The sequence below is a fragment of the Solanum pennellii genome, chromosome 7 (assembly GCF_001406875.1).
Source record: "Solanum pennellii chromosome 7, SPENNV200".
NCBI classification, from domain to species: domain Eukaryota; kingdom Viridiplantae; phylum Streptophyta; class Magnoliopsida; order Solanales; family Solanaceae; genus Solanum; species Solanum pennellii.
This window is the reverse complement of record NC_028643.1, coordinates 74,563,171-74,581,854: the sequence shown is the minus strand read 5'-3', so window position 1 is coordinate 74,581,854 and position 18,684 is coordinate 74,563,171. Positions and strand designations below refer to the sequence as shown.

Below are 18,684 nucleotides of genomic sequence, written 5' to 3'. Positions count from 1 at the left end.
CAAACCTGTACTATGACTTATTTTAGAGCACAAGTTTCAAAATTCTTTCTTTTTTTCTTTCTCAAACTCAGTGTCCAATCAATTAGGGACGGAGCTAGTAAGGGTTTGAAAAATTACACTATTTATATATGGTTAAAATTATTTTTAGGGAAAATGCACAAGTACCCCCAACCTATGCCCGAAATCTCAGAGATACACATATACTATACTAAGGTCCTATTACCCCCCTAACCTATGCCCAACGCGTGTTCACATTTTTTCAAGCTAGTGACACGTAGGCCGAAAAGGGGTCGAAATTATTTATAAAATAAGGTCAGGGGGCAATAGGATCTTATTATAGTATTAGTGTATCTCTGAAATTTCGGGCATATGTTGGGGGTACTTATGCATTTTCCGTTATTTTTATGTATACATAGTAAATGTTGAACTCCCTTGACCCTTCTACTTCTTTATATTTTGAACTTTTTAATGAAAATCCTGGTTTTAAGTTGTCAATAGAAGCTTTTATAGACTCAATAATATTGTGTTTATATGCAGGGAAAAATTGTTTTGTATGGTTTGGGCCAAAACCAATGATACTAATAATGGAAAGTGAACAAATTAGAGAGATATTTGCTAAGAATTATGTTTATCAAAAGCCTCACCACAGTAATCCAGTTGCCAATTTGTTGGCTAGAGGCATAGCAAACTATGAAGAAGATAAATGGGCAAAACATAGAAAGATCTTAAAGCCAGCTTTCCACATGGAGAAGTTGAAGGTTCTACTCTACCTTATTTTGTCTACACACATTTGTTTTTTGGTAATAACTGACCTGACTGAGTATTTACATCAAATCAACGAATGTCAGACACGTGTCTTTTGTACCTTCATGATATGAAATCCTTGTTTAGAACTCTCCTAAATGGTCTAAAACCACTTCATCCTAAGAACACTTGGACAAAAGATTCATCTGAATTCAATATTTTCATTTAGAGCATAGATATCTAGGTAAAAAGAATAGTAAAATTTCAACAAATATTATATCTAAACTTGTAATGAATCGATAGAATTAAAATCTTGTATCCGTTTATATATATAACTAATGAGATGCATTTTTTCTTTTGTTTTGCAAGTAGCTTATGTTGCCTGCTTTTTACTTAAGCTGTATTGAGATGCTAAAAGAATGGGAACAAATTATCCCATATGAAGGATCAAAAGAGTTGGATATTTGGCCTCAATTTCAAAAATTAACAAGTGATATGATTTCGCGTACGGCATTTGGTAGTAGCTATGAAGAAGGAAGAAGAATATTTGAACTTCAAAAAGAACAAGCTGAGATTATTATGAAACAGTTCAATTCCATTTATATCCCAGGATCAAGGTATGTAATTACGACTAAAGTTATGGTTCTGCATTATTCATACTCGTTTAGAGTTATCTACATCGAGCACCAATCCAACTATTGTTAATAGAGGTGACAAAATGAGCGGATTGAGGTAAGGTCTGCGTGCGCTCTACCCTCCTGAGTATCACTTTGTGGGGTGTCAATCGGTATGTTGTTGTTGTTGTATGGTCCAACTTGTTTACACTTGGACGAGTTGCTAAATGATAGATTGTTCTTTGTGGTGGATGTAAGTTGTGAGGTTGAACATAAAGTTTAAATTCTGAATCGACCTCTGCTGCTTAATTTTGCACCTCTAGACTTGCAATATATGTTTTATTTTTCATTTTCTTAACTTACTAAATCCTTTAACATGTAGATTTTTGCCCACCAAAAGCAACAAGAAAATGAAAGAAACTGAAAAAGAAGTTCAAGAATCGATAAGGCGTCTAATTGACAACAGATTGAAGGCAAAAGAAGCAGGGCAGGAATTTGGTGATGACTTATTAGGTACATTACTAGAATCAAATTCCAACGAAATCGAAGAACAAGGAAGCAAAGAATTTGGATTGACTATCGATGAAGTAATTCGAGAATGCAAATTATTTTATTTTGCTGGACAAGAAACCACTTCAGTGTGGCTTGTTTGGACTATGATTTTGTTATCTAGACATCAAAATTGGCAGGCAAAAGCTAGAGAGGAAGTTTTGCAAGCCTTTGGAAGTGATCAACCAGCTTTTGATGAATTAAGTCGGTTGAAAATCGTAAGTTCTTTCAACACAACTCATACATTGGCGCATGACATACTTAGGACGGGTTCTGTAAGTTCAATTGATGAACTAACTCATCTCTTTTACATATATGAAGAAAATTTGATATGTATACGTATTATGTGATCACTCTCAATTTCCGAACTGAGTGTGATCACATAATAAAAATTGATATGCATACATATTATGTGTGATCACTCTGAGCTCGGACTAACTGACTCTAGATCCTGGATTTAGTCGTAGAGGATAATATCTTAGAAACTAAATTGACAATGGTGAAGCCAGATATAAGTAATTCACATATATTTTTCAGGTAACGATGATTTTGTACGAGTCCTTAAGACTATATCCACCACTAGCAACTCGTACCAGGAGGACTAATGAAGAAACTAAATTAGGAAATTTGTATCTACCAAATGGATCGTTGCTATTCATACCAACGATCTTATTGCATCACGACAAGGAAATATGGGGCGAAGATGCAGAGGAGTTCAAGCCAGAGAGATTCAAGGAAGGTGTTTTAAACGCGACAAAGGGCCAAATGACGTTTTTTCCATTTGGAGCAGGACCAAGAATATGCATTGGACAAAACTTCGCGATGTTAGAAGCAAAAACGGCTATAGCTTTGATTTTACAACAGTTCGAGTTTGAGCTCTCTCCATCTTATATTCATGTTCCACATTGTATTGTAGCTTTGCAGCCTAAGTTTGGTGCTCCTTTACTTCTGCAGAAGCTCTAGTTTTTGGTGACAAATGAACTCGGACCGTTGTTTTATAAGAAGACGAATTTTATAGGTTTAATTGAACGTTTTACTACTTGTATATAGCTGAACAAATAGACATACATGTCTTACATGACAATTGATCACATGAGATATACTCAGATGGATTAGTATTATGAAAATCTCTTATAAAAAAATATAAAATTATAAATTATAAATTACAAAGATAATTTGAGTGTGGATGGGGGCATGGGGCAAGCTGGTAGGATAAAATTATAATTTTGTTATGACTAAATAAACATGCATCATTTTTAGTAAAAGTTTAATGTTCTTTTATATTATATATGGCAGAGGAGATGGGGAAAAAATCCAGCAACAAAATCAAAGTTTAAATAACTAGTCAATTGCTCCTAAAATTTCTTCCTTTTCCCGGTCTAATATTTAATATTCATATTGATGCGGTGATTAATCTCAATTTACCTCGTGTAAAAATATAATTTTTAAGAAAAAACAAATTTTCTCATTAAAATTTTATACAAAAACACTTTTATCAACGATATAACTAAGGGTGTGAAAGATCGAATTGATCAATAAATTAGATTGAAAAAAGTGTTATTCATTTATTGTAATTAGTTAATTGTCACTAGGTTAATGGTTATTTAATAGTTTTATAAAAAAAATTATTGAATTATTCGTTCGTTATTGTTATTGAATTAACCGATAACACATTAAAAATATAATAATTTACTATTTTAAATTTTAGTCATGCATGATTATCAAACGAAAAATATTAATATAATCACTATATTACACTATAATTCTAAAAAGATCCTATCTCGCCTCTGCATTTACCTTTTAGGTTTTAGTATCACTTTAGTCTTTTTATTGTTGTAATTAGTCTGATTTGCTTGTGTTGTGTCAAATTATTGGACAAGTCATATATTTGTTGCGAAAGTATTTTCTTAGTGGTTAAACGAAAAATCGAATCGTAAAAACCAAAATTCAATAAAACTAATGATAAATATCTTATTAATTTAATATATTAATAAATTAAACTAATAATACTTAAAATCAAATTGAATCGATCGATACACGTCAGCCGACTAAAGACTTTGGTTTGCTTCGCGGGGCCCCACCCAATTTATTATAAATTTATAATAGCAAAGAACTACTCCTTTGACTCTAATCATTTTTATATTATATAGTGTAGTTAATAAAGAGAAAGCAAGTGAGAGAACCCCTTTCAATGGAGTTTTTATCATTTATGAGATCAATGGAGATTTCTTACAACATAATTATAACAACAATTTGTGTTGTAATTTTGTTGTTCTATACATGGAAAGTGTTGAATTGGGCATGGTTTGGACCAAAAAAATTGGAAAATTGCTTAAGGCAAAGAGGTCTAAAAGGAAATCCATATAAGTTACTCTATGGAGATTTGAATGAACTCACAAAAAGTATAGTTGAAGCTAAATCTAAGCCAATCAATTTCTCTGATGATATAGCTCAAAGACTCATCCCTTTTTTCCTCAACTCCATCAACAAAAATGGTATGTCTCTCTTCGTCTGCTCTGTTTCAATTTATGTGATGTTATTTGAATTAACACTGAGTTTTAGAAGGAGCTTTTGAAATTTGTATGTATATGTAACTATAAATATAATTTTTTTTTGGAACTCACTAAAAAAAGTGAGCTATATTGATTAGGGGGTAGTGTTTTTCTTTCTAGACTATAATCGAAATTTTGGAGACACTTTATTAAATTAAGATTTTCTTAGCTATCCTATATATATATATATATATATGTATTTTGTAATTTTATACACCTTTCAAATTATCTGACATTTAAACATCTCTAACGCGTCATAATTGCGTTGAATTACAAAGTATAACACATAAGGAAAAAGGTGTGTAGACTAACAAATAAATGAATTCAAGAGAGTAATAGGACATTAGTTTAATTAATGTGTATCAATAAATTTCGATCTGACCGTAGAAGATAGTTATGCCTTTTTTTTTTCTAGTTTACTTTTGTTCTTTTATGTGGTCCTGATTTTAGGTCAATTATTTTTCTCTTTTTTTCAAGTATAGTGACAAAAAATCTATCTTCACAATTATGTAAAAATATATATCAGATTGATATTAATTAAGACTTTGTGTAGATATGGTATACTGAGATGAGATTGTGTCACACACAGCTGTAACCATATATTGTAGTTATCAATGAGGTGTCATTATCCATGTGTTAGTTAGAATTTTAACTTTAGTTTAATTTAACTTTAGTTCAATTTATCAGGACTCTTAAAGTTGTCCACGTAAATCACTTGCACATTTCAACCCAACAATTTTATATCTATTGAACATTTCTACGGCTTAAAATTGAGACTTGTTTGATATTTTTTTGAGAATCGACTAAAAATATATGATATATGTAATACACTCGTAGTGACATGACAAAGCGACAAATTAAAAACGATGGCACATGACATTTTAGTCAAAAATTTTGTCAGGAAAATAAATTATTAGAAAAATTATTTTGATTTAATTTGTGAAATGCCTATTACCTGTTTGTTAAAATGCCTGAATGAACTGTTTGATTTAGTTCCTATTACCTGTTTGTTAAAATGTCTGAACGAACTGTGTGATCAAGTGTTGAAATGCTTATTTCCTGTTTACTTTCATTAGTGATTTTGTTGTCGAAAATATGCCTAATCGAGTTTATTGCTTTGTTTTAAACTTACTTCCTCATGATTTTATCATTGGGGAAAAAGACAAATATATTCTCGAATTATTGTAAATGTTATGCAGATATTCTCTGTCATATGTTGGAGACATTGGTGCCCCGCCATCCAAAAACTAGAGTATATATGCCTTTTACTCTGACGAAAGACTAAATAGGGACACATGATGCAATCTTATCCGTCGATTCGATATTTAATAAATGTTGGGTCGGTGAATAAGATTATGACGCGTGAATGTCCGTTAGTATAAAACGTATGTATGCTCTAATTTTTTGACGACATGAGCACCAATGTCCCAAACATATGACGGAGGATATGTGGGTATATACCAAATACGCGAATTTGGGGGTATATTTGTCCCTTTTCCCTATTATTCTTTGTCATATAAGAAGATAGTCTAGTTAAAATGTTCTTCTCTGTTTCTTTCATTTGTTTCATCCTCTATTAAGCTAGCATTACTCGCAGGTAAAAGTTCTTTCATCTGGCTAGGCCCCTATCCAATCGTGTTGATCACGAAACCTGAACATGTAAAGGAGATTTTCACAAAGAATTATGTGTATCTAAAGCAAACTCATCCCAATCCATTCACCAAGTTATTGGCTAAAGGTCTTGTAAGCCTTGAGGAGGACAAATGGGCCAAACACAGGAAAATCATCAATCCTACCTTCCATGTCGAGAAGTTAAAGGTTAATACTTCTTTTTTTTTGTTTTTGTTGAAGTTATCCGTTAATAACAAACACTGCTGGTTTTCTCATTTGTTTTGTACAGCATATGCTGCCAGCATTTTACGTGTGTTGTAGTGAAATGATAAGCAAATGGGAGGAGATTGTTCCAAAGTGAACATCAACCGAGATCGATGTATGGCCAGACCTTGAAATGATGACCAGTGAAGTCATTTCTCGCACAGCATTTGGGAGTAGCTATGAAGAAGGAAGAATAGTATTTGAACTTCAGAAGGAACAAGCTGAGCATGTAATGGAAGTAGCACGTTCAATTTACATACCTGGATCTAGGTACGATAATTTATTTATCATATATCGACAATTACCTTTCTTTGTCGTTACATAAGTACAATACAACAGAAGTTGTACTCTGCCTTTCTGCTAAATGACTGTTATATAGGTTCTTACCTACAAAAAGAAACAAAAGAATGCTGGAAATTGAAAAGGAAATTCAAACAACAATTAGGCGTATCATTGACAAAAGATTGAGGGCAATGTAAGGAGGGGAGACTAGTAAAGATGACTTATTAGGCATATTACTTGAATCCAATATGAAAGAAATTGAACAACACGGAAGCAAAGATTTCGGAATGACAACAGTTGAAGTGATTGAAGAGTGCAAGTTATTCTATTTTGCTGGACAAGAGACCACTTCAGTGTTGCTCGTGTGGACAATGATTTTGTTGTGCCTACATCCCGAGTGGCAAGTACGTGCCAGAGAGGAGGTGTTGCAGGTATTTGGAAATGATAAACCAGATTTGGAAGGACTAGGTCGCTTGAAAATAGTAAGTACTGTCCACAAGTTCTTTTCGATAGTATGTTTTGTGTCCTCAATATAATGGTACTTATTAGCCAAGAAATACTTATAAGTTTGTTAAATCTTTTAGCAAAGCACCCCTAATTCTTCTGCCAACTTACACGATCCTTTCTTCACAGGTGACCATGATCTTGTATGAGACGCTAAGGCTATTCCCCCCGTTACCAACATTTGGTAGAACGAATAAAGAAGAAGTGCAATTGGGGGAACTAAATCTACCAGCTGGAGTGATACTCATAGTACCCGCAATCTTAGTACATTATGATAAGGAAATATGGGGTGAAGACGCAAAGGAATTCAAACCAGAAAGATTTAATGAAGGAGTGTCAAAGGCAACCAAAGGACAATTCTCGTTTATCCCATTTGGAGGAGGGCCTCGAATTTGCATTGGACAAAACTTTGCGATGATGGAAGCAAAAATGGCATTAGCAATGATACTACAAAGGTTCTCCTTCGAACTCTCTCCATCATATACACATGCTCCATTTGCAGTAGTGACTATTCATCCTCAGTATGGTGCTCCTCTGCTTATGCGCAAACTCTAAGATGATATTTTACACCATTCGTGTTGTATGGTCGATACTAATTTGTTACATGATGACTGAAGTCATGCTTTGAATTTAAACGTTAAACGTTAAATTGCAGCTTGGTTATCATTATCAAAATTTATTGGTCATCTCTGATGAACTTCATATTGCCTCTTGGTGGAGCAAAAGTTTCTTCTTAAAGTTGTGTAGCATATACTTTTTCTATTGCACCTCTATGTTCATTTTGGTTTGTCCATATGTAGGAATCAACCAAAACAACTACTGCTAAGTTTCTAAAGTGTTCTGTACTTTATTGTTTTGTTTTGCCTGTATATACTTACTCTTCATTTGTGTCTTAACCTCTATATACCATGAAACATACTTTATATTTAACTTGGCATCAAAATTTGACACTCCCAATTTTGAGGATGCATATCTATATACCATGATAATTTATGTGTCACGTTAAATGAGTTGTGGTGTCTAGCTGTGTACTTTTAAAATTAAAATATTTAGTTATCAGTTAAGATTAAGATAGTTGTATGTATAAGTTCTTTTTATTTTCTTGGGGCTATAACCTTATTATTCAATTTGGATCTCTAAACTATTATTAACATATTTTCATGGAATCAAGAGAGGTCACAAATCACAATCACACAACTACTTTTGTTTTATTTTGTTTTTATATTGAAAAAGGTATAATAACAAAGATAGGATGGAAACTAGGACAAAAAAATTAAATAAAATAAAATAAAGACATAAATGGGATGATGTAAGGTAGGGTTTGTCCTGTTGGTTGGACAGGACCAGAGACAAGGACAAAATTACGAAAAAAGAAATACTTACTAAACAGGCATAGCAGGATGTGTAATTTTTTTAATTAATTTTTTATCAATATTTAATATTTATATTGGATCTTCTATGATTCATTCAAGGGGAAATGTCCTCTAGAAAAAGAATTTATGTAACTTTGAGAGCTCAAATTAAGGACATAAAATTCTTATTCATCCACTAAATTCTTGGTAATGAATGGATTAAATTAAGGTTTTATTTGGACATGATTTGAAATCAGATAGAATTGATTTCATTAGTTGTATGTTTTTATTAATTGAAAATCTCACAAATTATAATATATATAAAGAAAAAACAAATCAATTGTTATGCAATCTTACTAATGAGAAAATTGTGATTCCTAAACAAGATATTGAAATATACTAATGCACCATATTGATAAATCACATATAACTATATTTCTTTTATAACTAAATATATCTGCAATTACATATTTTTAAATTCACATATCTTTATCAAGATCCACTTATCAACAATAGCAACATTTTTTTCAGAGTACAAACAATCCTTTAACTTTGAACATGATCTTTTATCTTTTTTTGCAAAATGTAAAATAAATAAAAATTAGTGATAAGACATAAATATGCTAAATTATAATCGAAATTTCAAAGACACGTATTAACTAAACTAAGGTCTTACTATTTCAATTTTCTTTTTGTAATTTTATATATTTTTTTTGCTTACGTAACATTCAATTATCTCCCACGTGCTGCATGAAATCACAGAGTGTGTAATGAATTTAGAGATAAAAGACATTAATTAATTAATCTGTGTTGAGATTTTAATCAAATATTTACATTTTAAGTAAATTGAAATATCCCAACCTATTTAAAATTATCAAGAAAGATTCATTTGACTTGTGATAATTTTTGTATATAGTAAGTAAGATGCAGAGCTGAGAGAAGCTTTGTGACTTTGTGAAAATGGAGATGTTGAGCAACATAATAGCAACAATATGTGTTGCAATTTTATTAATTTATACATGGAAAGTGTTGAATTGGGCATGGTTTAGACCAAAGAAATTGGAGAAATACTTTATACAAAATGGTCTAAAAGGAAATCCATACAAATTACTCTATGGAGATTTGAATGAACTCAGAAAAAGTATAATACAAGCCAAATCTAAGCCTATCAATTTCTCTGATGATATAGCTCAAAGACTCATCCCTTTTTTCCTTGACTCCATCAACAAAAATGGTATGTTTTCTTAGTTACAAAGATTTTGTGTAATGTGTACCAACTGTTTGGTAAAATGTCTGAATGAATTTTTGATGAAGTTGTGAAATTTTATTCCTTATATTTTTTTTATGATTGTCGTATTCAGATCAGCTTTCGTACACCTCCACTAGTTTGTCCACTGAAGTTAGGTCAGCTAAGAAGAATCACTAGTGTTGTTGTCTCTGTTAGGATTGAACCTGAGATCTCATGAATTTCAATTATTTACTTCATTAATGTTGAGAATATAATCGAATAATTATGTTTTTAGATGAGATGATCACACGCTTTAACAATCAATCACTAGGCTAAAACATTGGGTGCGCGAAATGCCTTTTCCTTCTTTGTGAATTTCATCAGTGATTTTGTTGTTTTTGTGGAAAAAATAATAAATCATAGCGATAACTAAGAGATACTTGCAGGTAAAAGTTCTTTTATGTGGCTAGGCCCATATCCAGTTATATTGATCACAGATCCTGAACATTTAAAGGAGATTTTCACTAAGAATTATGTGTATCTAAAGCAAACTCATCCCAATCCAATGACCAAATTATTGGCTCAAGGTCTAGCAAACATTGAGGGAGACAAATGGGCCAAACATAGAAAAATCATCAATCCCGTCTTCCACGTCGAGAAGTTAAAGGTTCTACTTTATTACTCCATTATTTTCAACGTGGTTTCATCATTACTGTATTGCTTTTTCAAACCAGTTTTGAATTGTTATACTTGACCTTTCTACCTTTACTAGGTAGGGGTAACGTCTATGCACACACCACCCTTTTCATATCTCACTTGTGGAATTACACTGGATATGTTATTGTTATTGTAGTTTGATCAGGCACGAGCGATGTTTAAGAAAATAAGGGAGTCCTTAGAATCTTGTTGTCTTAAACTAAAGATGTGTATAATGTAGCAAAGTATGTTTTGAATCTTGTGGTCTAAATATTCCGTGTGGGATATTGGAGTTAATTACTAAATATAGAAAGTGACGTTCTTTTTTAAAGAGAATTAGAAGGGAAGTGAGACAACTAATTGTATCAAAGAGAGAACCAAATTTAGATGAAACAGTAAATTTTATATGCCTTTGACTTAGTATTGCTTATTTAGCTGCGTTAATTAACATTAAGAAGTTATCCATTGATAACAAGTACTTGCTGGTTTTTTGATATACAGCATATGCTGCCGGCATTTTATATGAGTTGTAGTGAAATGCTAAGCAAATGGGAGGAAATTGTTCCACCGGGAACATCATTCGAACTCGATGTATGGCCAGACCTTCAAATAATGACTAGTGAAGTCATATCTCGTACAGCATTTGGGAGTAGCTATGAAGAAGGAAGAACGGTATTTGAACTTCAGAAAGAACAAGCTGAGTATGTAATCGAAAAAGGACAATCAATTTATATACCAGGATCAAGGTACAACAATTTATGTACATCACATTTCCACGTTCAAAACTTCCTTTTGTGCTTGCAAAATCTCTCTGTAATTAAATATGAAAAATCTTGTTAACAATTATTCTACTAATAGACTTTTCTTGTTTGAATAAATTTGTTTATACAGGTTCTTGCCTACTAAAAGGAACAAAAGAATGCTGGAAATCGAAAAGGAAATTCAAACCACAATTAGGTGTATCATTGACAAAAGATTGAGGGCAATGGAAGCAGGGGAGACCAGTAAAGATGACCTATTGGGCATATTACTCGAATCCAATTTGAAAGAAATCGAACTTCATGGTAAAAAAGATTTTGGAATGACTATATCAGATGTGGTAGACGAGTGCAAACTATTTTATTTTGCTGGACAAGAGACAACTTCAGTGTTACTCGTATGGACAATGATTTTGATGTGCTTACATCCAGAGTGGCAAGAACGTGCCAGAGAGGAGGTGTTGCAGATCTTTGGAAATAATAAACCAGATTTGGAAGGACTAAATCGCTTGAAAATTGTAAGTACTTTTCACACAAGTTCTTTTCTTCCAATCTTTGAATGATTACGTTTTGTGTCCTCAATATAATGATTCTACAGGACTGTCGAAGTTGACAAGAAGTGAACTAAGACCCCGATTGGCTTAGCTAATTGAGGGTAGTTGATAAACATAAAGTGTTGAAAATCATTTTTATGTGTTGAAATTGATTTTACAAATAGACATTTATGTGATGGGACCGAAGCATACACAACTTACATGTTTGGTAAAAAAGTGTGCATAAGAATTTGTATTAAAATGACTAAATGTTCTGAAAGCTAGTCACAAAAGATATAGGCTAAATGGGAAAGTATATTTACAAGGGGAAGGACGGACAACGGAAAGGAATGGAGAGGGAGTTAGTCGTGTTGTTTTGAGAAGATATTTACTGGATTTCGAAATACAGTAGCGATAAAGTAGTACTTAAGAAACTTTGGTCAGATCAAAAGTGCTTTAAAAGTTATAAGCAGAAATTTAAAAATTTAAGTTGAGAATCAACTACTTTCGGTTAACTTTGGGTTAAAAGCAATTTGGTCAAAGCTTTACCCAAACACTCTCATTCTACTGTCAATTTATGCAATACTCTTCTCCTTAGGTAACAATGATCTTGTACGAGACGTTAAGGCTATTCCCTCCATTGCCAATATTTGGTAGAAGGACTGAAGAGGAAGTGAAATTGAGGGAGCTAAATCTACCAGCTGGAGTGCTACTTATTATACCCACAATCCTAGTACATTATGATAAGGAGATATGGGGTGAAGACGCGAAGGAATTCAAACCAGAGAGATTCAGCGAAGGAGTGTCAAAGGCAACCAAAGGACAAGTCTCATTTATCCCATTTAGCTGGGGACCGCGTGTTTGCATCGGACAAAACTTTGCAATGATGGAAGCGAAAATGGCGATAGCAATGATACTACAAAGGTTCTCCTTTGAACTCTCACCATCATATACACATGCTCCATTTGCAGTAGTGACTATTCATCCTCAGTATGGTGCTCCTCTGCTTATGCACAAACTCTAAGATGATATTTTACGTCATTGGTGTTGTATGATGCCTGAAGTCATGCTTCGAATTTAAACAGTAACGTTAAAATGCAGCTTGGTTACCATTATCAAAATTTATTGGTCAACTATTCCTAGGTCATCTCTGATGAACTTCATATTGCACCTCTATATTCATTTTGGTTTGTCCATATGTAGGAATCAACAAAAATTACTGCTATGTTTCTAAAGTGTTATGTACTTTCTTTTTTTCTTGGGCCTGTATATACTTCTGTCATTCATTCGTGTCCTAAACCTCTATACACCACAAAACATAATGGATAGTTTATTAGATACATAGATAGACATTGTAACTTGATGGCAACTGAAAATTAAACACTTCCAACTTTGAGGATGCATATCCAGACACCTTCAAATTTAAGTGTCACACATCAGCATCGAGTATCCACGAAACACATTGGGAACGAGTTCGAGGAATGTAGATGCATATTTTCAAAGTTGGAGTGTTTAATAGTTAGTTAAGATCAAGATAGTTGTAGATATGCCAAGTTAAGTTCTTATTCAATTTAGAGCTCTAAACTAGTAAGCCTATTTTGATGGAATGCCTATTTTGATGGAATACCTAACTACTTGCATTTGACTTTCATTCAACTAGTTATAGTAATATATAGTAGTACGGACCGCTATTCGAAATCTTAGTGAAACACTAAATTTGTTATTTCAGACGCTTTTGTTGAAAAATATTAATTGAAGTGGTACCACAAGAATAGTCTAACATCACAACACAATGCACTTACTCATCAACATTACTAGCTTTAGGAGACTATTAGCTAATTATATGGAGAACCTCATACATATGAATTTTAGAATATTAGATTTATGTAAAAATGGAATTCAGCTTTAAAAATATTGGGATAATGCATAAGTACCCCCTCAATCTATACCCGAAATCTCAGAGACACACTTATATTATACTAAGGTCTTATTACCCCCTTGAACTTATTTTATTAATAATTTTTTACCCTTTTCGGCCTACGTGGCACTATCTTGTGAACCCAACGCTGGTTGACTTTTTTTTTTTAAATTAGTGCCACGTAGGCCGAAAAGGAGTAGAAAATTACTTAGAAAATAAGTTCAGGGGGTAATAGGACCTTAGTATAGTATAAGTGTGTCTCTGGATTTCGAGCATAGGTTTGAGGGTACTTGTGCATTTTCCCAAAAATATTTATTAAAATTAATCAAGTTAGGTGTTTTTGCTAAAGAATGATACTGCTAGATGTATTATTTATGTGTTCATTTGTGGAACACTTTTCTTTATTATTAAATTTTATTAATTGAGCCTTCTTAACTTCTATAAAATGATTTTCGTAATAATCAAACAACAGAACATATCTAACTTACATAAATATATTTCATTACATATTAATTAGAGAATAGAGAAGTTTATTATGAGCTGTTCACTTACTGCATCATCATTAGTTACAAAATGTCAACATTACTCCTTAATTCATATCTGTAATATAGATGGATGCAAAGAAAAGATAAAACGAAATTTTGAGTATTGTAAATTCATATGAAAATTCATGGAGATAATGTGTGAAAGGGCGATATCTATAATTAAAAATAAAGGTATAACACATAAATATACCCTTTTACTTAACGTCAATTTACATTTATGTCCTCCAACTTTGAGTATGCACATATAAGCACTTAAATTTGTATAAAGTTGAACAAATAGACACACGAGTTCTATGTGTCACAATATACGTAGGACACAAATTTCCGTGTAGGATGCCATGTAGGGTACTATTTAAGTGTCTACTCGTACACACCCAAAGTTGGAGGGCATAAATATAAAATGATGTCAAGTTAAAGGGCATTATTTATGTATTATGCCAAGAATAAATGTCATAATTTTACTAAATGAGACAAGTTAGATATGAATATGTTAAATTAAGGACAAAAACTTATAATGTGAATAGAAAAAAGAGCAGACATAAACATAGTAAAAAAGAGAGGCGCAAACACAAAGTGAATAATACAAATAAACACTTGAATTGTACCTCGATTCATGTGACCTGGATGTATTTCATGCATTTTGCCAGATAGAATTCAAATTTCATATTTGTGTGAGATTTGAATTTGTGTGAAACAAATGTGAGATTCTCCATCTTATTTAGCTAATAGTATTCTAAAGCTAGTGATGTTGTTGAGTTAGTGTATTGTATTGTGATGTTAGACTATTCTAATGTTACCACTTCAATTGGTATTTTTCAACAAAAGTGTCTAAAAATAAGAAATTGAAATGTTTAATTCACTACTACATAGTGCTATAATTAGTAAGAAAATAAATGAAAGTCACACACATAGTTCTATAACTACTTGCATTTGACTTTCATTCATTTACTTACTAGTTATAGTACTATATAGTATAGTGTGTACCACTATTCGAAATTTTAGTGAAATTTTATGTATATAAATCATATGAGGTTAATTGAGAGGAAGCTGGTCACGAGATTTAAAAGTCTTTTTCGTAGAGTTGTTACTTGTTAAAATGGAGATGATGAGAAGCATGATAACAACAATTTGTGTTGCAATTTTGTTGGTATACATATGGAAAGTGTTGAATTGGGCATGGTTTAAGCCAAAGAAACTTGAGAAATACTTGAGAAAGAGTGGTCTTAAGGGAAATCCATACAAATTTCTCTATGGAGATTTGAAGGAATTCAAAGAAAGTGTCATTGAAGCCAAATCTAAGCCGATCAATTTCTCCGACGATATAGCTCAAAGGCTCATCCCCTTTTTCCTTGATTCCATCAACAAAAATGGTATGTTTCTGTGTTTAGTAATGTGTATCAACTGTTTGGTAAAATGGATGAATGAATTCAGCTGAATGACACAAAATTGTCATGTAGGACGAGACACTTAAACATGCATGGTATGTTTCTATGTCGTTCAACTTTGGGTGTGCATACTGAGACACCTAAACTTGTATAAAATTAAACAAATAAGCGCACACGTCCTACGTGGTATAATACACATAGGACACCATGTATGACACAAAATTGTCATGTAGGATGCCACGTAAGATGAATGTGTCTTGCTAATTTTATACAAGTTTACTTGTACACACCCAAAGTTGAAGGACATAGATGTCAGTTGAAGTCAAGTTGAAGAAATGTATTATGCCTTTTTTTTTATTTGCTTTCATTAGTGATTTTGTTGTTGAAATTTCTTTATGGAAAATGCAATAAATCATACTCTCCTTTGTTCTAATTTATGTGGTGTAGTTTGACTGGATATAAAATTTAAGAAATGTCGAACATCTTTTGTGGGTTTTTGGCCAAATAAGTGTGATCCAACGTGGATAAAATGTTGATAGAGTTATTAACTGTTTTTCAAATAATGAAATGTATCATTCTTTTTGGAACTGATTAAATGGAAAGTGCGACACATTAATTGAGGTAGAGGAAGTAGCAAAAACTCAAGTTTTTTTTTTAAAATTTTTCTAACCAAAAATTAAATTAATTACTCTCAGGTAAAAATTCTTTTATGTGGCTAGGCCCATATCCAGTAGTGTTGATCACAGATCCTGAACATGTAAAGGAGATTTTCACAAAGAATTTATGTGTATCTAAAGCAAAATCATCCCAATCCAATGACCAAGTTATTGGCTCATGGTCTAACAAATATTGAGGGAGACAAATGGGCCAAACACAGAAAAATCATCAATCCCGCCTTCCACGTAGAGAAGTTGAAGGTTCTAATTATTATTACTCTTGTTGTCGCTGTTCTTTTCTCCATTATTTTCAACGTGCTTTCTTCGCTACTATATTTTCTTTTCGAACTTGTTTTGAATTGTTATACTTGAATTGAGGGTCTTTTGAAAACAACCTCTCTACCTTCGCTAGGTAGGTATAAGTTTCTGTGTATACACCATCCTGCCCAGATCTCACTTGTGAGATTACAGTGAGTGTGTTATTGTTGTTGTAGTTTGATTGTTTAGAGACTTGATTTAAGAAATGAAGACTTTTGATTCTTGTAGCCTTAAACTAAATATGTGTACATTGTACCGGAATATATTTTAAATCTTGTAGTCTGAAACCTGCCACGTGAGAAATCAGAATTGAAGAATTACTACATATAGAAAGTAGCGTTCTTTTTAAACTGACTTAGAACGGAAGTAAGACAACTAATTGAATAATAGGGAGAACCGAATTTAGAATTTAGAAAAAATGGTAAAATTCCACGCGACTTAGTATTGTTTATTGAGATGCCTTAAACATTAAGAAATCCATTTATAGTTGTTCGTTTTTTCTTTTGTTTACAGCATATGCTGCAGCATTTTATGTGAGTTGCAGTGAAATGCTAAGCAAATGGGAAGAAATTGTTCCAAAGGGAACATCATTCGAACTCGATGTATGGCCAGACCTTCAAATAATGACTAGTGAAGTCATATCTCGTACATCATTTGGGAGTAGCTACGAAGAAGGAAGAACAGTTTTTGAACTTCAGAGCGAACAAGCTGAGTATGTAATCAGAATAGCGCGTTCAATTCATATACCAGGATCAAGGTACAACTATTTATGTACATCACATTTCCACGTTCGATACTTTCTTTTCTACTTGCAAAATCTCTCTGTAATTCAATATGAAACATCTGATCCTTAAACATTTTTTCTACTATAGATGTTTCTTTTAATTTGAGTAAGTTTGTTTATATAGGTTCTTGCCTACAAAAATGAACAAGAGAATGCTGAAAATCGAAAAGGAAATACAAACGACAATTAGGCGTATCATTGACAAAAGATTGAGAGCAATCGAAGGAGGGGATACTAGTAAAGATGACTTATTGGGCATATTACTTGAATCCAATATGAAAGAAATTGAACTTCATGGTTGAAAAGATTTTGGAATGACTATATCAGACGTGGTAGACGAGTGCAAATTATTCTATTTTGCTGGACAAGAGACCACTTCAGTGTTACTCGTATGGACAATGATTTTGCTCTGCTTACATCCAGAGTGGCAAGTACGTGCCAGAGAGGAGGTGTTGCACGTCTTTGGAAACAATAAACCAGATTTGGAAGGACTAAATCGCTTAAAATATGTAAGAACTTTTCGCAAGTTGTTCTCTTCCAATCTTTTAATGAGTACATTTTGTATCCTCAATATATAGTTATTCGATAGGACTGTCGAGACAAGAAGTGAACTTGGAGTCCGATTGGCTTAGCTAATTGAGATTAGTTGATAAAGATTAAGTGTTGAAATTGACTTGCAGCGTTTTCTTTAGGTAATGATGATCTTGTACGAGACGTTAAGGCTGTTCCCTCCATTGCCATCATTTGGTAGAAGGTCTGAAGAGAAAGTGAAATTGGGGGAGCTAAAATTACCAGCCGGAGTGCAACTCATTATACCCGCAATCCTAGTACATTATAACAAGGAATTATGGGGTGAAGACGCGAAGGAATTCAAACCAGAAAGATTCAGTGAAGGAGTGTCAAAGGCAACAAAAGGACAAGTTTCGTTTATTCCATTTGGCTGGGGACCTCGAATATGCATCGGACAAAACTTTGCAATGATGGAAGCAAAGACGGCGATAGCAATGATACTACAGAAGTTCTCTTTCGAACTCTCACCATCATATACACATGCTCCATTTGCAGTAGTGACTATTCATCCTCAGTATGGCGCTCCTCTGCTTATGCGCAAACTTTAAGATGATATTTTACGACATTGGTGTTGTACGTTGATCGAGATACATCATTTGAATGATCAATATACTAAATTGTTGTGAGATCGCGGAAGTCATTGTTCGAATTCAAACATTAACTGCAGTTTGGTTAATGTTATCAAAGTTTTTTAGTTTTTGATATGGTTTGTGCTCCATCTCAAATCTCCTATTTTTCTTGTTTAAGATTTTGGTGGAGGACAATACTGACTTCCTTTAGTTGTACTTTTTTTTTTCTTCAAATGGGTTGATTTTTATTTA

At 32.8% G+C, this 18,684-nt stretch overlaps 3 protein-coding genes and 1 pseudogene across 4 annotated transcripts; all 4 read left to right on the top strand.

Moving 5' to 3' along the window:
* Positions 1 to 537: 537 nt before the first annotated feature.
* Positions 538 to 2,931, top strand: LOC107026286 (cytochrome P450 CYP72A219-like). The gene is made up of 4 exons (XM_027918412.1): positions 538 to 758; positions 1,117 to 1,361; positions 1,741 to 2,125; positions 2,445 to 2,931. The coding sequence occupies exons 1-4, from the start codon at positions 573 to 575 to the stop codon at positions 2,868 to 2,870; spliced, it is 1,242 nt and encodes a 413-aa protein (XP_027774213.1). The 5' UTR covers positions 538 to 572; the 3' UTR covers positions 2,871 to 2,931.
* Positions 2,932 to 4,036: 1,105 nt separating this feature from the next.
* On the top strand, positions 4,037 to 7,976 carry LOC107026287 (cytochrome P450 CYP72A219-like). The gene is made up of 5 exons (XM_015227195.2): positions 4,037 to 4,402; positions 6,057 to 6,277; positions 6,360 to 6,604; positions 6,714 to 7,098; positions 7,250 to 7,976. The coding sequence occupies exons 4-5, from the start codon at positions 6,865 to 6,867 to the stop codon at positions 7,673 to 7,675; spliced, it is 660 nt and encodes a 219-aa protein (XP_015082681.1). The 5' UTR covers positions 4,037 to 4,402; positions 6,057 to 6,277; positions 6,360 to 6,604; positions 6,714 to 6,864; the 3' UTR covers positions 7,676 to 7,976.
* On the top strand, positions 4,050 to 12,956 carry LOC107026285 (cytochrome P450 CYP72A219-like). 2 transcript variants are annotated; one of them, XM_027918411.1, is made up of 5 exons: positions 4,050 to 4,402; positions 6,057 to 6,277; positions 10,898 to 11,142; positions 11,288 to 11,672; positions 12,286 to 12,956. In XM_027918411.1, the coding sequence occupies exons 1-5, from the start codon at positions 4,099 to 4,101 to the stop codon at positions 12,709 to 12,711; spliced, it is 1,581 nt and encodes a 526-aa protein (XP_027774212.1). In that variant the 5' UTR covers positions 4,050 to 4,098; the 3' UTR covers positions 12,712 to 12,956. The 2 variants fall into 2 exon arrangements, with proteins under 2 accessions (XP_027774212.1, XP_015082679.1); XM_015227193.2 differs by lacking the exons at positions 4,050 to 4,402; positions 6,057 to 6,277 and adding exons at positions 9,321 to 9,706; positions 10,147 to 10,367.
* Positions 12,957 to 15,243: 2,287 nt separating this feature from the next.
* On the top strand, positions 15,244 to 18,411 carry LOC107026156 (annotated as a pseudogene).
* The last annotated feature ends 273 nt before the right edge of the window (positions 18,412 to 18,684 follow it).